Here is an 18,996-nt window from a genome sequence, read left to right as displayed (position 1 = left end):
TGTAATCCCCATTATCACTTCCATGTATTAAAATGAATGAATTATGTTCAGTTGTTGAGTCTGAATGTTTGTACATTTAAATGTTTTTAAATAAAGATTTAAAAAAAAAAACGTCTGTTCTCCTCCCGACACTTCCGTGTTTTTGTAGCTGCAGCATAAACTGCTTCTTGATCAGCTCCTCTGTTACAAACAGGAACTTGCATTCTATTAACTGAGCTGAACTCAATTTTAAGAACTGACTGCAGTTCAGCTCTTTGACATCCGGGATCCTCTTGTGACAGTCAGCTGATCGCGGTAGGCTCTGCAAAGCACAGATCCTGTCTGACTGCAAGAGGAGGTACGTTCATAGTTATTTTAAAAAGAAGGTAGAAATGGCTGCAGACCCACCGAAGTTAAAGACAGTGATTGCTGCCAATGAAAGGTAAATAACAGAAAGATGTGCTAATTTTCAGTAAGACAGGGGATTTGGGTAACACATGTGATACTACTCTTTTCATTTCTGTATGTGTATTTCTTTACACAGGCTGCAAAACTTGAAGAATACTTTTGAGACAAAGTATGGAGAACCTCCTCTTTTCTATGCATGTGCCCCAGGAAGGGTCAATCTAATAGGTAATGTTATTGTATAAAGTATGCTTTAGTTGACTATACTGTAGGTGTGCCTTATAGGTAAGAACTGTCCCTTTTAAGACAGTTACACTTATCTCATGTTGCTTTTTTTGCCAGTTAAGTAAGTTAATTACAAAAAATGCAAATAAACTATTTTTTCCTAAAACAATGTTTACACTTTGCTAAGATGCAGTGTTAAAATGTTTGTATGAATTACTACATGAATAGCTTCTGCTAATGACACTCTCTTTGTTCATTTATCTCATAATTGACAGGAGAGCATATTGATTACTGTGGCTATTCTGTTCTTCCCATGGCCATTGAACCCAGTATTCTCGCGGCTGTCTCTTTAAACAACTCAGGGAAAATCACACTGGCCAACGCAAATCCTCTGTACACGTAAGCTTGATCATTCACATTTACATTGACTGAGCCTGTGAAGTTAAGGAGTTTATAATACCATTACAGCATCCATCATCTGCTTGCAGGGATTTCACTGTGTCGTGTTCAGAGGACATTGCCATTGACAGAGATAATCCAAAGTGGTATTATTACTTTCTCTGTGGAGTAAAAGGTATAAAGGTAAAATACAATTATTCCTCATCCGGGAAAATTATCTATACTGTGGTAAAGTGTGGCTTTCCACAAATTAATGGAATTAATCTGCCTGTTGGTTTTTTTACAGGAGAATTTTGGGATTGCTAACTTAGCGGGGATGTCGTGTGTCGTAGAAGGAACCATTCCTCCGAGCTCCGGCCTCTCCAGTTCCAGTGCCTTAGTTTGTTGTGCTGGGCTCGTAACAATGGAGGCAAATCAAAAGTCCCTCTCCAAGGTAAATGCATGGGGAAAAAAACATTTAAATTCAAAGAGCTATATATATTGTATGTTCATTTTTAGTTTATTTATAGCACATTTCAGCAAAGGGGCAGTTCAAAACTAGAAAGAAATTGAACAACAAAAGCATTGAGGCAAAACAAGACATTTATAAGAAGCAATAATAAAACTTACAGTGCAGTGTAAGAATCTTTTAATATTTCATAATGTATATCTGTAATGGTCAACACGTGGCTGTTGAAATTCAGGTCTGAGTCAATGACCACTACAAGATTTTATGAAACAAGGCTCTCTTATACAAGGAATTGTCATTCCTACCTTCAAAACAAACCTGTTATGTGCCTGTCTTTAATGCCCTTAGTCGATATGAGAAGGTATATTATCAATCTCAAAAGTTTTATTCTTATCATTTTTTATTTCCAGGTGGCACTGGCTGAGATATGTGCCAAAAGTGAACGCTACATTGGCACAGAGGGAGGCGGCATGGACCAGTCCATCTCATTCCTGGCAGAGAGAGGAACTGTACGTCGCTTTACTTTCAGTACATTTGGGAAAACAATTATCAGGATAATTTCTTCATCAACATTTTAATACAATAATAGAAGTTAATTGAAAAATCCAAGAATAAATGTCTGTTTTATTTTCCCTTATAAGTAGTGACATGAATTATGGTTTGTTACAAAAAATGTTTTAAATCTCTGTCAGGCCAAGCTGATAGAGTTTCAGCCTCTGCGAGCCACGGACGTAAAGCTCCCAGATGGAGCCGTGTTTGTGATCTCTAACTGCTGCGTGGAGATGAACAAAGCTGCTTCTGCTCACTTCAACATCCGAGTGGTGGAGTGTCGAATCGCCACGAAGGTACAGTGATGCTGTCCAGTGGTTCTCAACCTGATCCTTGATGGGCAAAGGGTGATTTTTATAGAAAGCAAGTTTATGACCATGCCTCTGTCTTTAGACGTGCTTGCTGTTAAATCACAATTTGCTTGTACCTTTCTTTATACTTTATTGTGAATATACATCCTATGATAAGAGTTTTTAAACAGGTTTAGAACCAGCAATGTGATTGGACAATGCTGCATGGTGAGTCTGAACTTTAAAGAAAACAAATATTGATTGATGTAATGTTTATAAAGAAACCTGTCAACCTAAATATTTCGTCCATAAACGTGATGTAATATCTCCAAATGGGGTTTCTTTTTTAAGCAATAAGGTTTAGTGCAAATCTCAATTCAAAGCAACCATAAGAACACAGAAATATTATGAGATGGATGATCCTTTTAACTATAGCATCATCTGGCATGAATGAAAATCACATTTTCTCATAGACTTGTTGTCATTATGCCCCCTTTGTTGAAGCAGTTGATTTAATTAAGTAAATAACCTGCATCTGTGTTGTGTCACACTTGCCTGAAAACATTTAATCATATTTTCAATACGATGACTGTGAGAGAGTTTGTTGTTTCCTAACAATTCTTATGAATTGAATTCTGGAGCAAATATGTGTGATTATCAATTTCAAGTGGAGAGACGGGTAAAAAGTCCCACATTGTAATGTCTTTCTGTATGTGATCTGTGAACTCAGATGCTGGCCCAGGCTCGAGGTCTGGACTCGGGCAGGATGCTGAAGCTGGTGCAGGTTCAGACGGAGCTGAAGGCCTCCCTACAGGAGATGCTGGCTCTGGTGGACGAGGCGTTGCATCCTGAGCCGTACAGCCGAGAGGAGATCTGCAAGGCGCTGGGCATCACCCCCGAGCAGTTCTCCACAGAGCTGCTGAGCGCCAACACTCAGCAGGGTGAGAAACACAAACACATATATGAGTCATGTTTGTAGTTTAATGAGTGGATTGACAGGTTAGATAATGACTAATGAAATAGGGACTTTTGTAATCTAAAGACATCGTTTTGTTCCGAGTTCGGACTACTAGACGGAAATGTTAAAAAGCGGTTTAGGTTCTGGTTACATTTTCAATTATTCAAATGTTTTTGTATTTGTAGCAATAATAACTTCAACCTTGATCTAGGATATAACGATTTAAAATATTAATACAGTTTTGTGATGTAACACTAAATAGCATCTAGAATTAAAGTTATTTTCAAGTAAGGGTGTAACGGTACGAGACCGTCACGGTCACAGTACTATATCCATGTGAGAAAAATGTCACGGTACATACGATTAATTCACACTCATTTTCAACTATCGGCTGATAAGTAGCTACCAATTCTAAGGTTTTATTCTATTAAGTTTTTAACATTCATGTGCCTAAATATCCTCAAAAGACAAACAAATTACTCAAAAAGCATCATTACATTTGACTGATATTAAAGCTTGTGTTCAGAAACTCCAGTAACACCAACCAGATGAATGACCTGACAACCTTTTCTCCTCTCTCTCAGAGACACACTTCAAGCTGCACCAGCGAGCCAGGCATGTGTACGGTGAAGCTGCGCGGGTGCTGCAGTTTAAGAGTGTGTGTGACTCTGAACCTGCTGAATCCATCCAGCGATTGGGAGATCTGATGAACCAGAGCCATGCGAGCTGCAGAGACCTGTATGAGTGCAGCTGCCCTGAACTGGATCAACTGGTGGACATCTGTCTGTGAGTACAGCCTACTAATACAGACTAACTCTCAGGACAGACAGTATGGGATCAAATTAAATATTGACCATTGGAGTTTTAGGGATTTGATTAACATTACGATTAAGGAAAGAACACTTTAGGCACATTTGTAAGTTGTGTGGCTGAATTTAAATTTTTAGCTGTTTCAGTGTCAGTGTCAGGGTCCTGGTGTTCTGCAGGTTTGCTTCCACTTTAATACTTTTCCTACCAACTTAACTTTTACTGTTTTGATGCACCAAATCAACATAAACCATTATATAGTAACAGAACATGATGAAGTATGTTCATCAAACATACATAAATCATGGTAAATTGGTGACCATGGTAAATATAATACCTGCCTACAATAGCATCTGAACATGTTGGTGTTAGCATTTAGCTCAAAGCAAAGTAAACAGACTTCTTATAGCAAAGTAAACAGACTTCTTATCTTTGTTTGTATAGTTCATGCTGGTTGGTCAGCTGTAAATGTAGCCCTGTGTTCTGTATGCAGTGGGTTCAGAAATATTATCTTTATTGATGAGCTGACTAAAAAGCTTCTTCTTGTTTCTCTTCGCAGAAAGTCGGGGTCAGTGGGCTCCCGGCTGACAGGAGCAGGTTGGGGCGGCTGTGCTGTCTCCATGGTTCCCGATGAGAAGGTGGAGTCTTTCCTACAAGCAGTGAGCAAGGCTTACTACCGCCCCGATCCACGCAGGGCAGAAATGGAAAAACAGAGTTTGTTTGTGTCAAAGCCGGGCGGGGGGGCCGCCATTTTCATTGAGGAGTGAAATACATCCTCCTGTATTTACAGCAATCGTTCAATCACATCTTTTGTTTACCTTATTCAGATCGCTCTTAACTTTAATGAAATAATCCAATATGTTTACTCTTGTTGAAAGTGACAACAATGGTGAATAATTTGTTTTAAAGGGAATCGGATTTTTGTAATTGATTTTTTACAATTTAATGTATCATTGTTCAGCTTAGAGAAGAAGAGATGAAAAATAAAATAATAATGAAGTTAAATTTGTGCTGCTGTATGAAATCCATTCACAATTTGAATTTTCTGTTTATATTTTATATATAACAACACAATACAATAACTAACTACTAACTCTCAGATTGTATTTTGTTAAAGGTGCGAATGAATGAATGAAAACTTTGTTACAGACTCAGGGTCCAGATAAAAGACAAGACATTACATATAATAAATTACATACACAGCATAAAAAGAATTGTGAGAGCCACTGGGAAATAATAAGGGTAGAAAAGTTCTGATTTGATCACATATCGATATCCCTTCATTGTAGCAGTGATGTTAGAGGCTCAGTGGTCAGGTAGGCACACTGTACTGCACTGACTAACTGCAGCATCTGCATTAACATCTGTCTATGATTTTATCACATTGTACCGCGTCCAGGCCGATTCCTCTTTTACTTTCTGGTCATATATGTCCAATAAACATTTTTTATTGATACAATTGTTTTTCAAGCTAATCTCCACTTTATTCATCTCATCTTATGTTGAGAACCAAATTGAAAAAGTTTGGAGTTTGATCATTCAAATGTTGTGCAGCAACTGAACAATGTTCAAAGTGAAGGATAAATGTTTTAAGACAAATATCAGTTTTTAACACATTTGTTGGAACGAAAGCAGGCCAAATATTGTTGAATATCAAATAAAAAAGATTAATTATCTCTAATAGGAAGGATTCAAGGTGAGGCATGGGGAGAACGCACACATCTTTTGGCAGATGTGTAGTCAGTAAAATGCATTAAAATCAATAAATAATTTCATATCATCACCTTCAGCAGTTTAATGTCAGTATTTAAGAAACACATTTTAACATGATGGAGTCTGTTTGAGGGGAGTTTTTTAGTGCATTGACTTACTGAAGAGTCTTATACACTTTTAGTACTCATGCTTTGGGCTTTCTTAACTTGTGTTCCATGTATTATGTTTGTGACAATCAGCAAATGAAATCATTCAAATACAATTGAATAAATCCACCAACCACTCAGTTAAGGCAGAACAAGGATGTCTTTCTTTTTGGCAACTTATACATAATGTCTTAAAATATATCATCTGAGTTTGCCCATTAACCAAATGCCTTGCATAATAAAGGTTTTAAAGTTGTCCATTATCAGTTTTTAATCAGATGGCTTTTTGGGGGGCAAAATTGTTCCCCTAGATAATCTTATTTAACTGGCCTTTAATATTTAATATAATCCACATTCACACTAAAGTAAAAACAAATGAGGTAGGCATGTGAAGATTTGAGCATAGATTCACCCAAATGAAGGACACTCATACGTTGTGCTTAGTCTGTGTGAACCATGCATTTGGTGACCTGAAGTGTAAATCTGTAGGTCAGAGCTAATGTTCAGTTTTCAGTCTGTTTTGGCTGGTGCTCCTGTGCTTTCATCAGAAACGCACAAGACTGCGTTCTTTCTCTTCAACATGTTTTCTATCCAGGTGGAGCTTTGTGGTGTCCTTCCAGGCGAGCCAGTAAAAGACGCTGTGCTCATCTTCATGTTTTTTCCTGAGGTAATGAGCTCTCCGTAGCCCTGCTGGTGGGAGAAGGCATACGCAGAGCGGTGGGAGCTCGTCCTGCGAACTCTCCTCAGGCTCTGCTCCTGAGGGCCCTGCCTCCTTCTGAACTGTTGGACATGACGAACCTGTCCAAATACAAGGTGGAGGAGGTACTTTGATCCTTTACTTAAATAAAAGTAGTAATACCACAATGAAAATATACAATATCTATATAGTATATATTTAGATATTAAAATATATAATATTTTCTATTTAAAAGTATTAATAGCAAATTGCACAAGTATTCAAAGTAAAAGTATAGTTCTGCATAAAGTGTTCAATGTGACTGGCAGATATATGACATTTGTAGACTGTTTATACTGATATATCAATGTTTAAGTAGCTAACAATTCACAGATATCTTAATTAGCCAAGGATCCCCAACTCAATTAGAGTTAAAAAGGCTGGGAACATCTGGTTTCATTTTTTTAATAAATTGTACTATCTTAGCAGATCATTTATTCTTGTAAACTCTTTATCTGCAACTAGTAACTTAAGCTGTCAAAGTATAGGAGTAGGCGTAGTGAAGCAAAACAAAATATATTCAACATGAAATGTTTTGAAGTTTAAAAAAACGTTGTTAACATCAAAGTTACTGTACCTTATCTGTAAGAGTTGGGAAGACCTCTACTCTCAGGAAGCTGACTGCCATGCCGGGCACCACACACACCACAGAGGTGAGCAGAATGACCAACCACACACTCTTCTCTGATAGACAGTTTCGAGCTGTGCCTGAGTGAGGACACACATTTATCTTAAAGTGAATTTCAGTGCATCAGTATTCATTCTTCACATTTATCCAAATGAGCCAAACTTACCTACGAATGGGAAACTACTTGTAAAGATGCCAAACATGCCATCACTTTGCATGGCAAACAATATGGCAAAGTAGACTATCAGGCTCCCCCATACAAAGAAGTGATTGGCGACTGTCCAGTAGTGTGTGTCAAGTCCAATCTAGGAACAGATACATGCACCATAAACAGAGCGTTTAATTATCTCATCAACACTGATTCTGTCTGTTTATGCTCTTACCTGAACAGTCACAACAATGACCAAGGATGTTGCTATGGTAACAGCAAACACATGTTGGTCAGAAATGTAGGAGCCGTCCTCTCTCACCATGACAGAGAAGGCAGCGTAGGGAATGAAGAAGAGCAGGGATGATGTGCTAACCCCCTGCAGCGTGCACAGGAAGAACTGGCGTTTGTTGAAGAAGAGGTTTTGCTGGCCTGGTTTGTAGAGGCTCGGGTAGTGAAGGCTGTTCTGGTCACTGACATCCTTTAAGAAATATCACCAGAGTTATGTGGTATTATAATAGAGAATGGTAGGGATATGGTATACAGTTAGTATTGATGGCTCAATGCTAGTTTTCTTTGGCAGATTTTAAGTCCAGTGGTATAAATGTACATTTGTTATCAAGTTAGGGGTTCTAGCCAAAGTTATATTAAGTTTAGTACTTCATGTGGTGTTAGATATTTGGATACCAATCAATACACATTAAAAGAGGTTGAAGTAATAATATTTTGACTTGTTTAGCTTATTTTAAAAGAATAAGGCAATTTAATATTGCCAATATAATTATTACCTGATCGAAAAGTCCCATCGCCAGGACTGGTAAAGATGTGTAGACTATATTGAAGAGGGTAATGAACCACTGGTCATACACTGTCTGTGGAAAGAGGGTAGCAATATACTATACATTATTTAAAAAAAAATGTGGAAAGGTTTGTGCCTTTAAATCAAAGCCCCTTTGAAAGATCAGGTCAGGTGTGTGTAGCCAAAATCAATAGTCCCATTTCAGAGTAACAACAAAATGATGATGTCCACAATTAGCTCATCAGTGTCAGTATTCTTACCTGAGCTGAGAAACCACAGAAGAAGCCGTACCAGAAGTGTACCAGTGTGAAGGCAAAGTTCTTGTAGAAGAAGTACCACAGGAAATTACACATGCGGAAGTAGGACCAGCGCCCGTGAACCAGCAGGAGGCGCCGCAGGTACCGAAACTGAGCGAAGGAGTAATCTGAAGCCAGAACCGCCTGCATTCCCTCCTGACCGCTGATGCCAACACCAATGTGAGCAGCTAAGGAAGAAACAGCAGAGTGGATCGCTGACCTTTGAAACTAAAGGTAAGCTATTTATTTGTTCAATTGTCATACACCAAAAGACTGGCCAGGGCTTACTAGATACTATAAACATAAAAAACAGGGAGCAATAACATGTTGAGAGTGTACAAACACATATACACCTTGTTAAAGTTACATAATGTCAATGCAAATATGAGTTTAATCCATCCTTGGAAATGTTAGCTTTAAAATATAACAGAGCCACAAACTGTTTCTTTAACGAATCAAACATAAAGCTTCTTCCTGCGATACTTTAACAGTGCCCAAAATGTCATGTTAAAATTAGTAGACAGATACATGACTGACATGAAAAAAGCTAAATCTAGCTACAGTACTTGAATGTTATGATGCGGTAAAATTTTTCCTATATTTAGCTTTGGGTCCCTGAGTGAGACTCACTCTTGATCATGCTGACATCGTTGGCTCCATCTCCAATAGCCAGGGTGACGGCCCTCTTGTGCCTCTTCACCAGCTCCACCACCTGGGCTTTCTGCATGGGAGTGACCCGGCAGCAGATCACAGTTTTACACAAACAGGCCAAGTCCAGCAAGACATGCTCCAGCTGTGGCTCCATGGCGTGAGCCTGCAGAGAGAACATACATCACACCTATTAGAGCTATCATTACCAGGCTATAGCGTGACCCCCTGCAGAGGAAGAAACAGCTCAATGAAACATTTCCACCAAGCTGTTGTTGCACCGTGCTCTGGGCGCAGCGAGGGAGCAGCTCCTCTGAGGAAATGGATGTTAATGAAAACCTTTAATAGAGCCGAGGGCCCTCAGGAGCGCATTACAGACTCAGCTCCGTCAGCAGCAGCATCAGAGAAGACAAATTCAGCAACACAACAATCATTTAACAAACGTGCAGGCGTCGGCCCCAGAATAAAATCAAGCAGAGGTTATCATTAGAACAAAGGGAAATACCATATATTTAAAGAAATGTTGGTATATTACCAAACTGTGTCCATTGATGACTAAGGCGTACTCTGCAATGATGGTCTCTTCATACACAGAGCCATCTGCAAGCATTTCTGCCTTCTCAACATCTCCTGCACTGCTAACTCGACTCAGGCCGAGAATCTGCTCTTTGGCACTCCTGAGGAGGGAGGAAAGCAAGTTAACAAACATTTACAGAATGTTTAAATAAAGCTTTATGAAGGCTCTACTGAATAACAGCAATATCATAGTCCATTGGATAAAATATTACTTTTAGGTACTACATTAACAATATTTCCCACACATAACTCACCTGAGTTGCTGCTGCACCTCCAGCAGTGTGTGGCCTGAGATGACAAACACCTCATTCATGTCGTCTCGCAGCATGTGGCAGGAGTAGCCGATGTTCATCGCCGTCTCTGAAATGTATACAATATACATCTCTTTAGATTTTTACAGTATCATCTTTTTTGTCCAAAAAGGTACTTCAGTTGAATTATGCTACCTAGTTTGTCTCCTGTGAGGACCCAGATCTTGATGTCAGCCAAAGCTAGAGAGGCGATGGTTTCTGGGACTCCGTCCTGAAGTTTGTCCTCGATAGCTGTGGCTCCTAGAAGCTTCAGCCATGCCAGAGGCAGAGGAGCAGAGGCTTAATGAGTGTGATCATTTTAAGGATGTTAACAAAAGGATAACAATTGTACCTTCAAGCCCTGCTCAATTTCCTCGTAGAGAACAGCCAGCTGATCTTCGCGGTTCTCAATCACAGTGCTGGCAGAAATGAACTTCTTCATCCAGACTTCAAAATAATCTTCATCAAGATCTTTGTAGGCCAGAGCCAGTGTGCGAAGTCCTTCTCCAGCGAATCCCTGCGAAGAACAGGATCAAAAAAGAAACACAGTTGTAAAGCACTCAGATGATTTTAGTACTTTAATTACAGATGAACTTAAATGCAAAGTGCACAATTTCCTAAATTAAGTCATTAATTGTTTCCAATTGTGCAACCCTTACATTGAGATGTTCTGAGGTGGTGTACATGAGATCTTCATTGGACGGATCCAGAAGATCAAAGATGATAGTGTCAGCTCCTTTGGAGTAGAGTTTAATCTGGCCCTGTGGGTTTCTCACTGTAAAATACGAGAAAACATGACTGTTTGCATTCAAATACATTGAACATAATGCAAACACATAGAGCCTATAACTTTATGCTATTTTAGAAGAGTTATGACTAATTATTGCAGGTATGTGGAAAAATGTTAAAAAAGGAGTCAGTACACTTGTTTTCTAAATGTTTTTTTGTGCACATACTGTCATGATGACCACTTGTCTGCTAAAGAGAGTATTGCTGTTATAAGTGAAGACCTAACCAATGACACTCATTCTCTTGCGCACGTTGTTGAAGTCCAGTATGGCCAGCAGCTGGTAGGTGACAGCTCTTCCCAGCTCACACAGTGTGATGGTCTCGGGGGTCCGGGTCCGGAAGACAAACCCAAAGTTTCGCGCCGCAGTGACCAGGGCTCCTTCATCAGGGGACTGGGCCTGGTACACCAAATGTCCTTCATGTTTACAGAAAACACACCAGAACCAATTACACATTTTGAGTTTTTATGTTATAATTGTTGATACTTCACTTCTGGATTGTGTGCCCAGTTCACCTTCACTCTTCTCCTCTGGCATGACAGTGTGGCACAACGCCAGCAGTCTGAAGAAATCCTGCTCTGCCGGATCCTCCAGTTTAATGGCTTCAACCAGCCGGCCATCATAAAACTTAAACCCTCTGTCATAGAGAGGGTTGAAGGAAAAGTCCACACAGTGTGTTTTCTGAGGGCACAGGGAGCGCCACATCGTAAAAACAATATAAGTGTTGGTACAGAGTTGATCATGTTTGCTTGTTTAGCCTCACTTACTTCTGTAATTTCCCCCTTCTGCTTAAATTCATCATATACATCACCTAAGAAAAACAAAAAAGGTATATTAAGATTAAATATAACAAGTTTGCTATTGACATAAATGAGATGTTTTAAAGTCCAAACTGACACCTTTTACTTTAGAGTGAAAAAGCTGATAGTGAAATATTCTGATATTTAATAGAATACATTTGACCAGATTTCCATATCCTACTGGAATAATTATACAATTCAATGGTATTTCAGAGAAATAATAAACCAGTGAACCAAAGTTGATAAAACACATTTAAATGTTTTTTGGTTATATGGCACAAGGTAATGTCATTTATTACTTTTTTGTAGGAAGTAGTCAAAACATTTAACTGGATATCAACCAGTCTGTTCTGGTCTGCCAGTGGCATGATGCAGATGTTAGTTTTCTCATATTTGTGTGTTCAATACCGTATGTCTGTCCATTTATGGAGCACTTTTTGAACACCATGATGTTCTGGGTGAGGGTGCCCGTCTTGTCGGAGAAGACGTACTCCACCTGGCCGAGCTCCTCGTTCAGGGTGGTGGTGCGAGCTTCTGCCGCGGTGTTCGTCTGACTGTGGTACATCCTCTGGTCCCAGTTGATAAAGTAACTATGACCAAGTCGCAGTACCTCCACACTGAAGGAAGGTGCAAACAAACATTGTATTGTAATATTTTGATCTAAACTGAAAGATTGAATTCAGAGTGAAAGTTTGAAAAAAAGAGGGAAAAGATCATTGTTATGCATCTCCTCAAAGCAACAATACTGTATGTTTCAAAGAAAGGTTTATGGGATAGCATTTTGGAAAAACGTTGCCCTTACCTGACATACAGTGAGATGGGCATGACAGTGTTGAGGATGATGATGTAGGACCAGAAGGTGAGGAAGCCAGAGAAAACAGCACTGCTCTGAAAGTCATCCCACGGCAAAAACACCTGAAAGTTTCTGCCTGTCCAGCTCTCCCAGAGAGTGTTTCCAATGGCCAACACAACTCCCATACAGATGAGGAAAGCAAAGATCTGAAATACAGATAATCAATTTATGTTCTTTAATGCTTTAAGCTGTTATGCCCGCAGATCTGGAGCAAACTGCCTGAACATCTGAGGTCTGCTCCAATGCTTGGTTCCTTTAATTCTGCTAAAACCTTTCTTTTTACTGCTGCTTTTACAGAGGTCATTTAACTATATTGTATTATTATTTGTCTGCACTTTTTTGCAGCATCTTATGTATTTACAATGTCGATTTTGATATTTATTAATGATAGGCAAGGCAAGGCAAGGCAAGGCAAGGCAAGGCAAGGCAAGGCAATTTATTTGTATAGCACAATTCATACAGTGATGCAATTCAAAGTGCTTTACATGATCAAACAGAGAAAACACAATACATTGAGAAGAAATACAAAACACACAAAATAATTAATTCAAAGAAAGAAAACCATGTATAACAGTTCGAAAATTAGAACATTTAAATTTGAAAAGCCATATTAAAAAGAAATGTTTTTAGACCTGTTTTAAATGTTTCTAAAGTGCTAGCCATTCTCAGATGTTCTGGGAGTTTGTTCCATGCATTAGGAGCATAGATGCAGAAGGCTGCTTTGCCACGCTTTGATCTCACAAATGGAACAGTGAGCTGGCCTGCGCCTGAAGACCGAAGGGGTCTGCTGGATTCGTACCACTGAAGGAGGTCCTTGATATATTTGGGTCCTAGCCCGTTTAGTGCTTTATATGTGTGCACTCAAATCTTAAAGTCAATTCTCTCACTAACTTGAAGCCAATGCAGCGATCTCAGCACTGGAGTGATGTGATCTGTTTTCTTTGTCCGGGTTAAGACTCTGGCAGCAGCATTTTGAATTAGTTGGAGTTTACGGAGTGATTTTTTTGTGAGGCTTGTGAAGATGCCGTTGCAGTAGTCAAGCTTACTAAAAACAAATGCATGGACAAGTTTTTCAAGGTCTTGCTTAGACATAAGGTCTTTAATACGCGAGATATTTTTTAGATGGTAGTAGGCTGATCTGTTGATTGCCCTGATGTGGCTGTTAAAATTGAGTCTAAAATTATACCTAAGTTTCTTGCTTGACTTTTCGGTTCGAGTAATAGTGATTCCAGGTGTGCAGAGACTTTCATTCTTTCTTCTTTGGTTCCAAAAACAATGACTTCGTTTTTTTTTGTGTGGAGCTGTAAGAAATTACGGCACATCCAGTCATGTATTTGTTTTAGACATGTGATCAATAAATCAGTAGGACCGTATTCATCTATGGAAAATGATATGTAGATTTGGGTGTCATCCGCGTAATTATGATAAGAAATGTTGTTATTTCTAATTATTTGAGCAAGTGGCAGCATGTACAGACTACTAGGATACTTGTTCATCCTTATGTAAAGGCATCTGAATTTCCTTTGTGTCTGAAATGGGCTATAGTGAACTAACCTTAACCCTAAAGCTTGTGTTTTAAAGCAACAACTTACCCACAAAACCAAAGTGTTCATCAGCTTATCAATACTTGTCCTTTTAAATGTAGTCCTTCCGCAATTCTGCATGAGTTTGGTTTGCAAACCTGTTGGAGGGATACAACAAATATCAGTGTTGAAAGAACATAGGATTAAAAGTATCAAATCAATAAAAAGATCATTCATACCAGCAAAGATAACCATCCCAAAGCACCACTCAGTGTTTCTGAGTACACAGCCTCGCAGCAGCAGGTTCTCATTGTCCAGAGGGTGTTTACTGTCTCTCAAGTGTAACGTTCCTGTGAATTTATCCAGCTTGTTGTTTGGTGGCTCGCAGATGACTTCTCCTGATGAACAAACCAGTCTTTAATGCAGGAAAGATTTCAAAGACATTTATTCACACATCAAAGTCAACATGGCCACATACAGAAAGCCTGCATTTTCTACAATTGTTTTATTGACGCAAATATAAAAAATAAACTCATGCGTTTAGCGGGATCTCACCATCAAAGTCCATCAGTTTTGAAATATCTCCGAAGTCTGAGGTTATGGTCAAAGCCTGGCGAACTTTCAGATTGGTCTCTCTGTTTGGTGAAAAGGAAAATGTGTGTCGTGCGGTGACGTAGAAATGTTTCAGTAAACCCCTTTAATGTTAAGAAAAGTCACGTATTGTACACACTGCAAAAACAATCAACCATCAAAAATCATAATCATTGTCGCACATAGAATTCAAATGCAGTTTAGGTTTAATCCGTTTTACTATACATGACAGATGCAGCACTTACCCATCTAGCTCTGCAGTCTCAATATAACACAGTCCATATGGCTCACTACTGCTGAGGAGGAGGATGTCTGCCTGGGTGTCAAACCAAAAGTATAAAAATGAGAAAAGGCAATAAATCAATCTCTGCAGCACTGAATCTGTCAGAGAAGTCAGCAGCTTCTTTGAATTTTGAACATCTGCAACAATTTAAATCAGTGGCACAAAGTCCCCCAATTTACACGATAATTGTACTTACAGCAACAAACTGATTATTCTCTAGTTTGATGATATCCCCCACTCGAATTTTCATCCATTTCTCATTCTGTAAACTTGTATTAAAAAAAGACAACATAATGAAAAAACATTCTTGCTCCTAAACAAACACTATATGATAAGTTGTGCATGAGATTTGGCTTTTCAGCAGTCACACAATCTAAAAGAGAAAGGAGGATAAAGTATACCTTCCACTGATGAGCACCTGAGACTGGCGGTTGTTGACTTGCTGGTCGCTTTTATATCTGAACTGACATTTTGAAAAAGGGGGAATAATTGTACAGTATTGGGATAAAGAAGAGAATTAAGAAGAACTGTAAAGGCTAAATAGTTGCACTAACAAAGTCATCAGTGGCGTCCTTCACAGCCGTGATCACCAGCACCAACACCAAAGGCACGATGGTTGTGAACCACGACAGAGAGGAAATCCCTGGAATTAACTGAGAAGAAAAGCACGTTAGCTAACAGATTTTCTTGAGATCTCCACTCCAAAAACTACATTTAAATAAGTGAATATATGCCCACAAGCACAGTTTCTCCTACCTGCAGTATCAGCAGCAGAAGGAAGTAAGCGTTCGCCACTCTCTGAAACTGCTCGAACAGGTTGATGGGCAGGAAGGTGAGCACGTTGTACTTTGAGGTTTTTATGTGATTGTCCTGAACAACCAAATATTCAGAAACAACAGTGTTAAAATAACTGCATCCTACACTTGTGAATAAAGCAAACCTGATGTAGTGTTGAGGTCTACTTACAGCATAAGAGAAGTTTTCATTGTATTCCCGCGCGTTGGCTTTCACGTGGCGTTCCTCCTCTACATAGAGAGAACACATGGTCAGTACAAATACATCTACATACTGTAAAAGTCGCAGAGACATTTTGAATTTATCAGTACAATCAGTTTTAAGGTTGTCATTGTAAACTGCATCTTGTAATTTCAGTTCCTGCCATGCCCTTTCTGTCCTTCGTGAGTGCTCAATGTATTCCTATCACCTGACCTCCACACCCACCTGGAAACCGTACATAGGCCTACGGTCTATGCTGCAAACCCATTTCCAATTTCCTTTTCAGTAGGCCTTTGAATTTTCCGATTGTTCATGCTATCTGCCTTGTTATTACCTATTGTATTGCCTTTGAGGACTTTTTGACTGTTATTAGTGATGAATCTTAAATTACACTCGTTTTGTTGGACAGAACTAGGCTAGCTGTTCCCCCTCCGTTTCCATTCTTTATGTTTACGTCTCCTGGCTGTTTTCCAACATTTACCGGACAGACATAATACTGGCATCAATGTTTTCAGTTTATTCTATGCAAGATATAAGATAGGTTCCTTACAAAGGAGAATTGCTTTAACTTTGCCTAAATGCATAAGTATGTTTTAGACATTACCAACCAATTTAAAACATATTTGATACAATGTATTGGCAGTTGTTAACGTGACATAATTACCCATAACTTTTAATGGTAATTGTCTCAGAGTTTGGTCCAGCTTCACTATGGATACATAAAGCTATTCCTAGTTTATTCGTTTGTCACTAAGACTCACAAATCCTTCTGGCCATAACCTTTTATTTTTACAGTATCATAAGCCATACGCTATCTTATAGAATTATTATGATGGGTTCGCCTTTTTTATGCCCATGAATCCAACATTAGACCTGAATGTGGTTATGACACTTAAGCCCCTTTTTGTGTGAGTCTGATTCAAGGATTCGATAATACAACGAGGAGTGTCTGTCACATGTGGACTCTGTCTGAGCCTAGCCTTTTTCTACATGAATTGAAGATGTTATCTGTAATTACACACTCTGACATTCATCTCATGGCTCACACGTCAAGGTAATGCAACAAGGCTCATTATCATTCTTAGTCATGCTATTTAAACAGTCTAAACTGAAAATATATTCACTGAGAAACAATCCAGTAAATAGTCTTCAACATGACGAAAACATTTTTCACAGCATCTTAAACTTTGAACGCAGAGACATGTCTGAGAATTGAATTATGCATAATGCCCGTGCACAGAGCTGCAACAGGAAACACCTTCTCACACAACAGGCTGGCCTCGTCCTGCTACCAGTTACAAAGACAATTATTGAGTAAGAAAAGCTTTGGTCTGCTTAAAAATGTAATTATATTAAGTGTAAATGCTATATTTTGTTTTTCTTATAAAGCATTTTTGTAAAAATAATTGATTTCTGAGGGAGCTTTTTACATCAGTCTGCAAGAATGTAAGTGTAGAAGCTAACAATTAAATGAATGATGAAAGCCATTTATAATGCCATACCCTTTTCCTCTGAGTCTAGTAACATCCATACATAACACTTTTAGATGATAAATCACTGTGGGAAAATTATGTTTTTTTTTCCAGAAGATGGCAACAAAATAACCATTCTTTATGTTCCCTTTTATTGATTGTAAAGAAATGGAACATTTATATTTAAATTAGTTTGAATTCTATTCAAAAATGGACCTTTCGGAGCCTGTCTCTGCATGTCATAACAGGCCACCTCAATCTGTGTCTGACGCAGATACTGATAACAGCCTGCTTCAAATAATAAATGCCTGCACACAAAAGACACAGAAAGCAACAATGCTCAGAGAGAGAGACCAGCTCATGTTGATCTAACTTTTTCCTAAACCAGTGTACTACACCAGGACAGGATGTAGAGAGACTGTAAAGCCATATGAGAGAAGACCGAGGAGACGTAGGACTGTAGCTTTTGAAATATATCACAAATACCATAATTCTTTACCACAACCACACTTCACACAAAAACAAATAATTAAATTGTAAAATAGTTACCTATGTGAGTTTTTCTCCTCCAAAAGGCCATTTTCTCCGGGGCCCTTCTAGGGGTTTCCCTACAAGACATGTGAAGAAATCAGAAATGGGATGTAACTAATAAATACATTTACTCAAGTACTTCACCTGAGTATTTTTATTTTCTGTACACTTTTACTCCGCTACACTTTACAGGCAGATGCTGTTTTGGCCACTATATTCATTTGACTGCTTTAGTCACTAGTAAATGTGTATTTAGATTGTTAAATACAAGATCTAATAAATTAGCTGTATTATCATATGTTAGCTAAGACGTTATTGAGGAAACATTTAATTAAAACCTTTCCCAGATGCAATATAAAGCGATAATTACATTTTGGCATAGGTTATTATCCAATGGCATATTCATTCTACGTAATGAGTACTTTTGATTCTTTAAACTAAACCTATTTTAACCTTCAAGCTTCTAACTTCACTACATTTTTTTTGACAGCTTTTGTTACTAGTCACTAATATAACTGCCTATAAAACTGAAAAAAAAAATTGTTATGTTGTAGTTTTGCAGATAATGCATTCATTCACTTAATTGGCATGTCTCATTTTTTATTTTCATTTTTTTATTGTACATTGGTATAAGATCTAAGGCAGCACACAAAGCAGACTGCAGCCTTGTCTCTTTTCTGTTCAGATAAGCAACTTTAATTAAACTATCAGTGTGGGCAGCAGCAGGTGACTCCCCAGTGAACTGTGTTGCCTTAGCAAAGCTCCCAGGTGAGGAAACACAAAGCAACAAGGTGTAGAGTTACTTGTTTTTCAAAATAATGTGTTAGTGTGTGAAATAAAACATGGTTTCTTACCTCGCACAAGTTTGTCACAGGCGCATTCTTGTTGTGTCTCCATGTATCCGTTTATTTCAAGCTCCACATTTAGCAGATGTATCCGCAGTAAACACTTTTTATCCTCCTCCTGAATAAAACATCACCAGACATGGATGCAGTCGTGTAAATACCAAACAAAGCCTGTTCATCTGCGAAGAAGAAAAAACCAGCTGAAGGTGTATTGATGGGAAAATGGCTGCAGGCAAGCAACAAGCAGTCACAATATTCAGAGAGAAATGTGGAA

General features: G+C 38.6%; 2 protein-coding genes across 6 annotated transcripts; one reads left to right on the top strand and one right to left on the bottom strand.

Moving 5' to 3' along the window:
- The first annotated feature begins 124 nt into the window (after positions 1-124).
- Positions 125-5,065, top strand: galk2 (galactokinase 2). 2 transcript variants are annotated; one of them, XM_079684098.1, is made up of 10 exons: positions 125-421; positions 524-612; positions 940-1,008; positions 1,098-1,191; positions 1,295-1,441; positions 1,867-1,965; positions 2,149-2,301; positions 3,026-3,236; positions 3,838-4,039; positions 4,620-5,065. In XM_079684098.1, exons 2-10 carry the CDS (start codon positions 584-586, stop codon positions 4,825-4,827), a joined length of 1,212 nt encoding a protein of 403 aa, XP_079540224.1. In that variant the 5' UTR covers positions 125-421; positions 524-583; the 3' UTR covers positions 4,828-5,065. The 2 variants fall into 2 exon arrangements, with proteins under 2 accessions (XP_079540224.1, XP_079540223.1); XM_079684097.1 differs by having other exon boundaries at positions 885-1,008.
- A 183-nt stretch (positions 5,066-5,248) lies between these two features.
- Positions 5,249-18,882, bottom strand: atp8b4 (ATPase phospholipid transporting 8B4). Of its 4 annotated transcripts, XM_079684073.1 has the most exons (28): positions 18,732-18,882; positions 17,896-17,954; positions 15,845-15,903; positions 15,635-15,748; positions 15,433-15,531; positions 15,280-15,341; positions 15,075-15,147; positions 14,841-14,911; positions 14,560-14,639; positions 14,244-14,402; positions 14,074-14,162; positions 12,431-12,627; positions 12,037-12,245; positions 11,596-11,639; positions 11,344-11,509; positions 11,056-11,244; positions 10,700-10,815; positions 10,393-10,557; positions 10,197-10,308; positions 10,005-10,110; positions 9,710-9,851; positions 9,157-9,340; positions 8,491-8,714; positions 8,220-8,303; positions 7,667-7,912; positions 7,450-7,588; positions 7,233-7,363; positions 5,249-6,717 (listed from the first exon to the last, which is right to left on the bottom strand). In XM_079684073.1, the coding sequence occupies exons 2-28, from the start codon at positions 17,924-17,926 to the stop codon at positions 6,430-6,432; spliced, it is 3,579 nt and encodes a 1,192-aa protein (XP_079540199.1). In that variant the 5' UTR covers positions 17,927-17,954; positions 18,732-18,882; the 3' UTR covers positions 5,249-6,429. The 4 variants fall into 4 exon arrangements, with proteins under 4 accessions (XP_079540199.1, XP_079540198.1, XP_079540200.1 ...); XM_079684072.1 differs by lacking the exons at positions 17,896-17,954; positions 18,732-18,882 and having other exon boundaries at positions 15,845-16,296; XM_079684074.1 differs by lacking the exons at positions 15,845-15,903; positions 17,896-17,954; positions 18,732-18,882 and having other exon boundaries at positions 6,196-6,717; positions 15,280-15,336; positions 15,635-15,656.
- Between the last annotated feature and the right edge of the window lie 114 nt (positions 18,883-18,996).

Source organism: Notothenia rossii, assembly GCF_949606895.1.
Source record: "Notothenia rossii genome assembly, chromosome: 5".
NCBI lineage: Eukaryota > Metazoa > Chordata > Actinopteri > Perciformes > Nototheniidae > Notothenia > Notothenia rossii.
The sequence above is the reverse complement of the archived record's forward strand: the minus strand, read 5'-3'. Positions and strand labels throughout refer to the sequence as shown.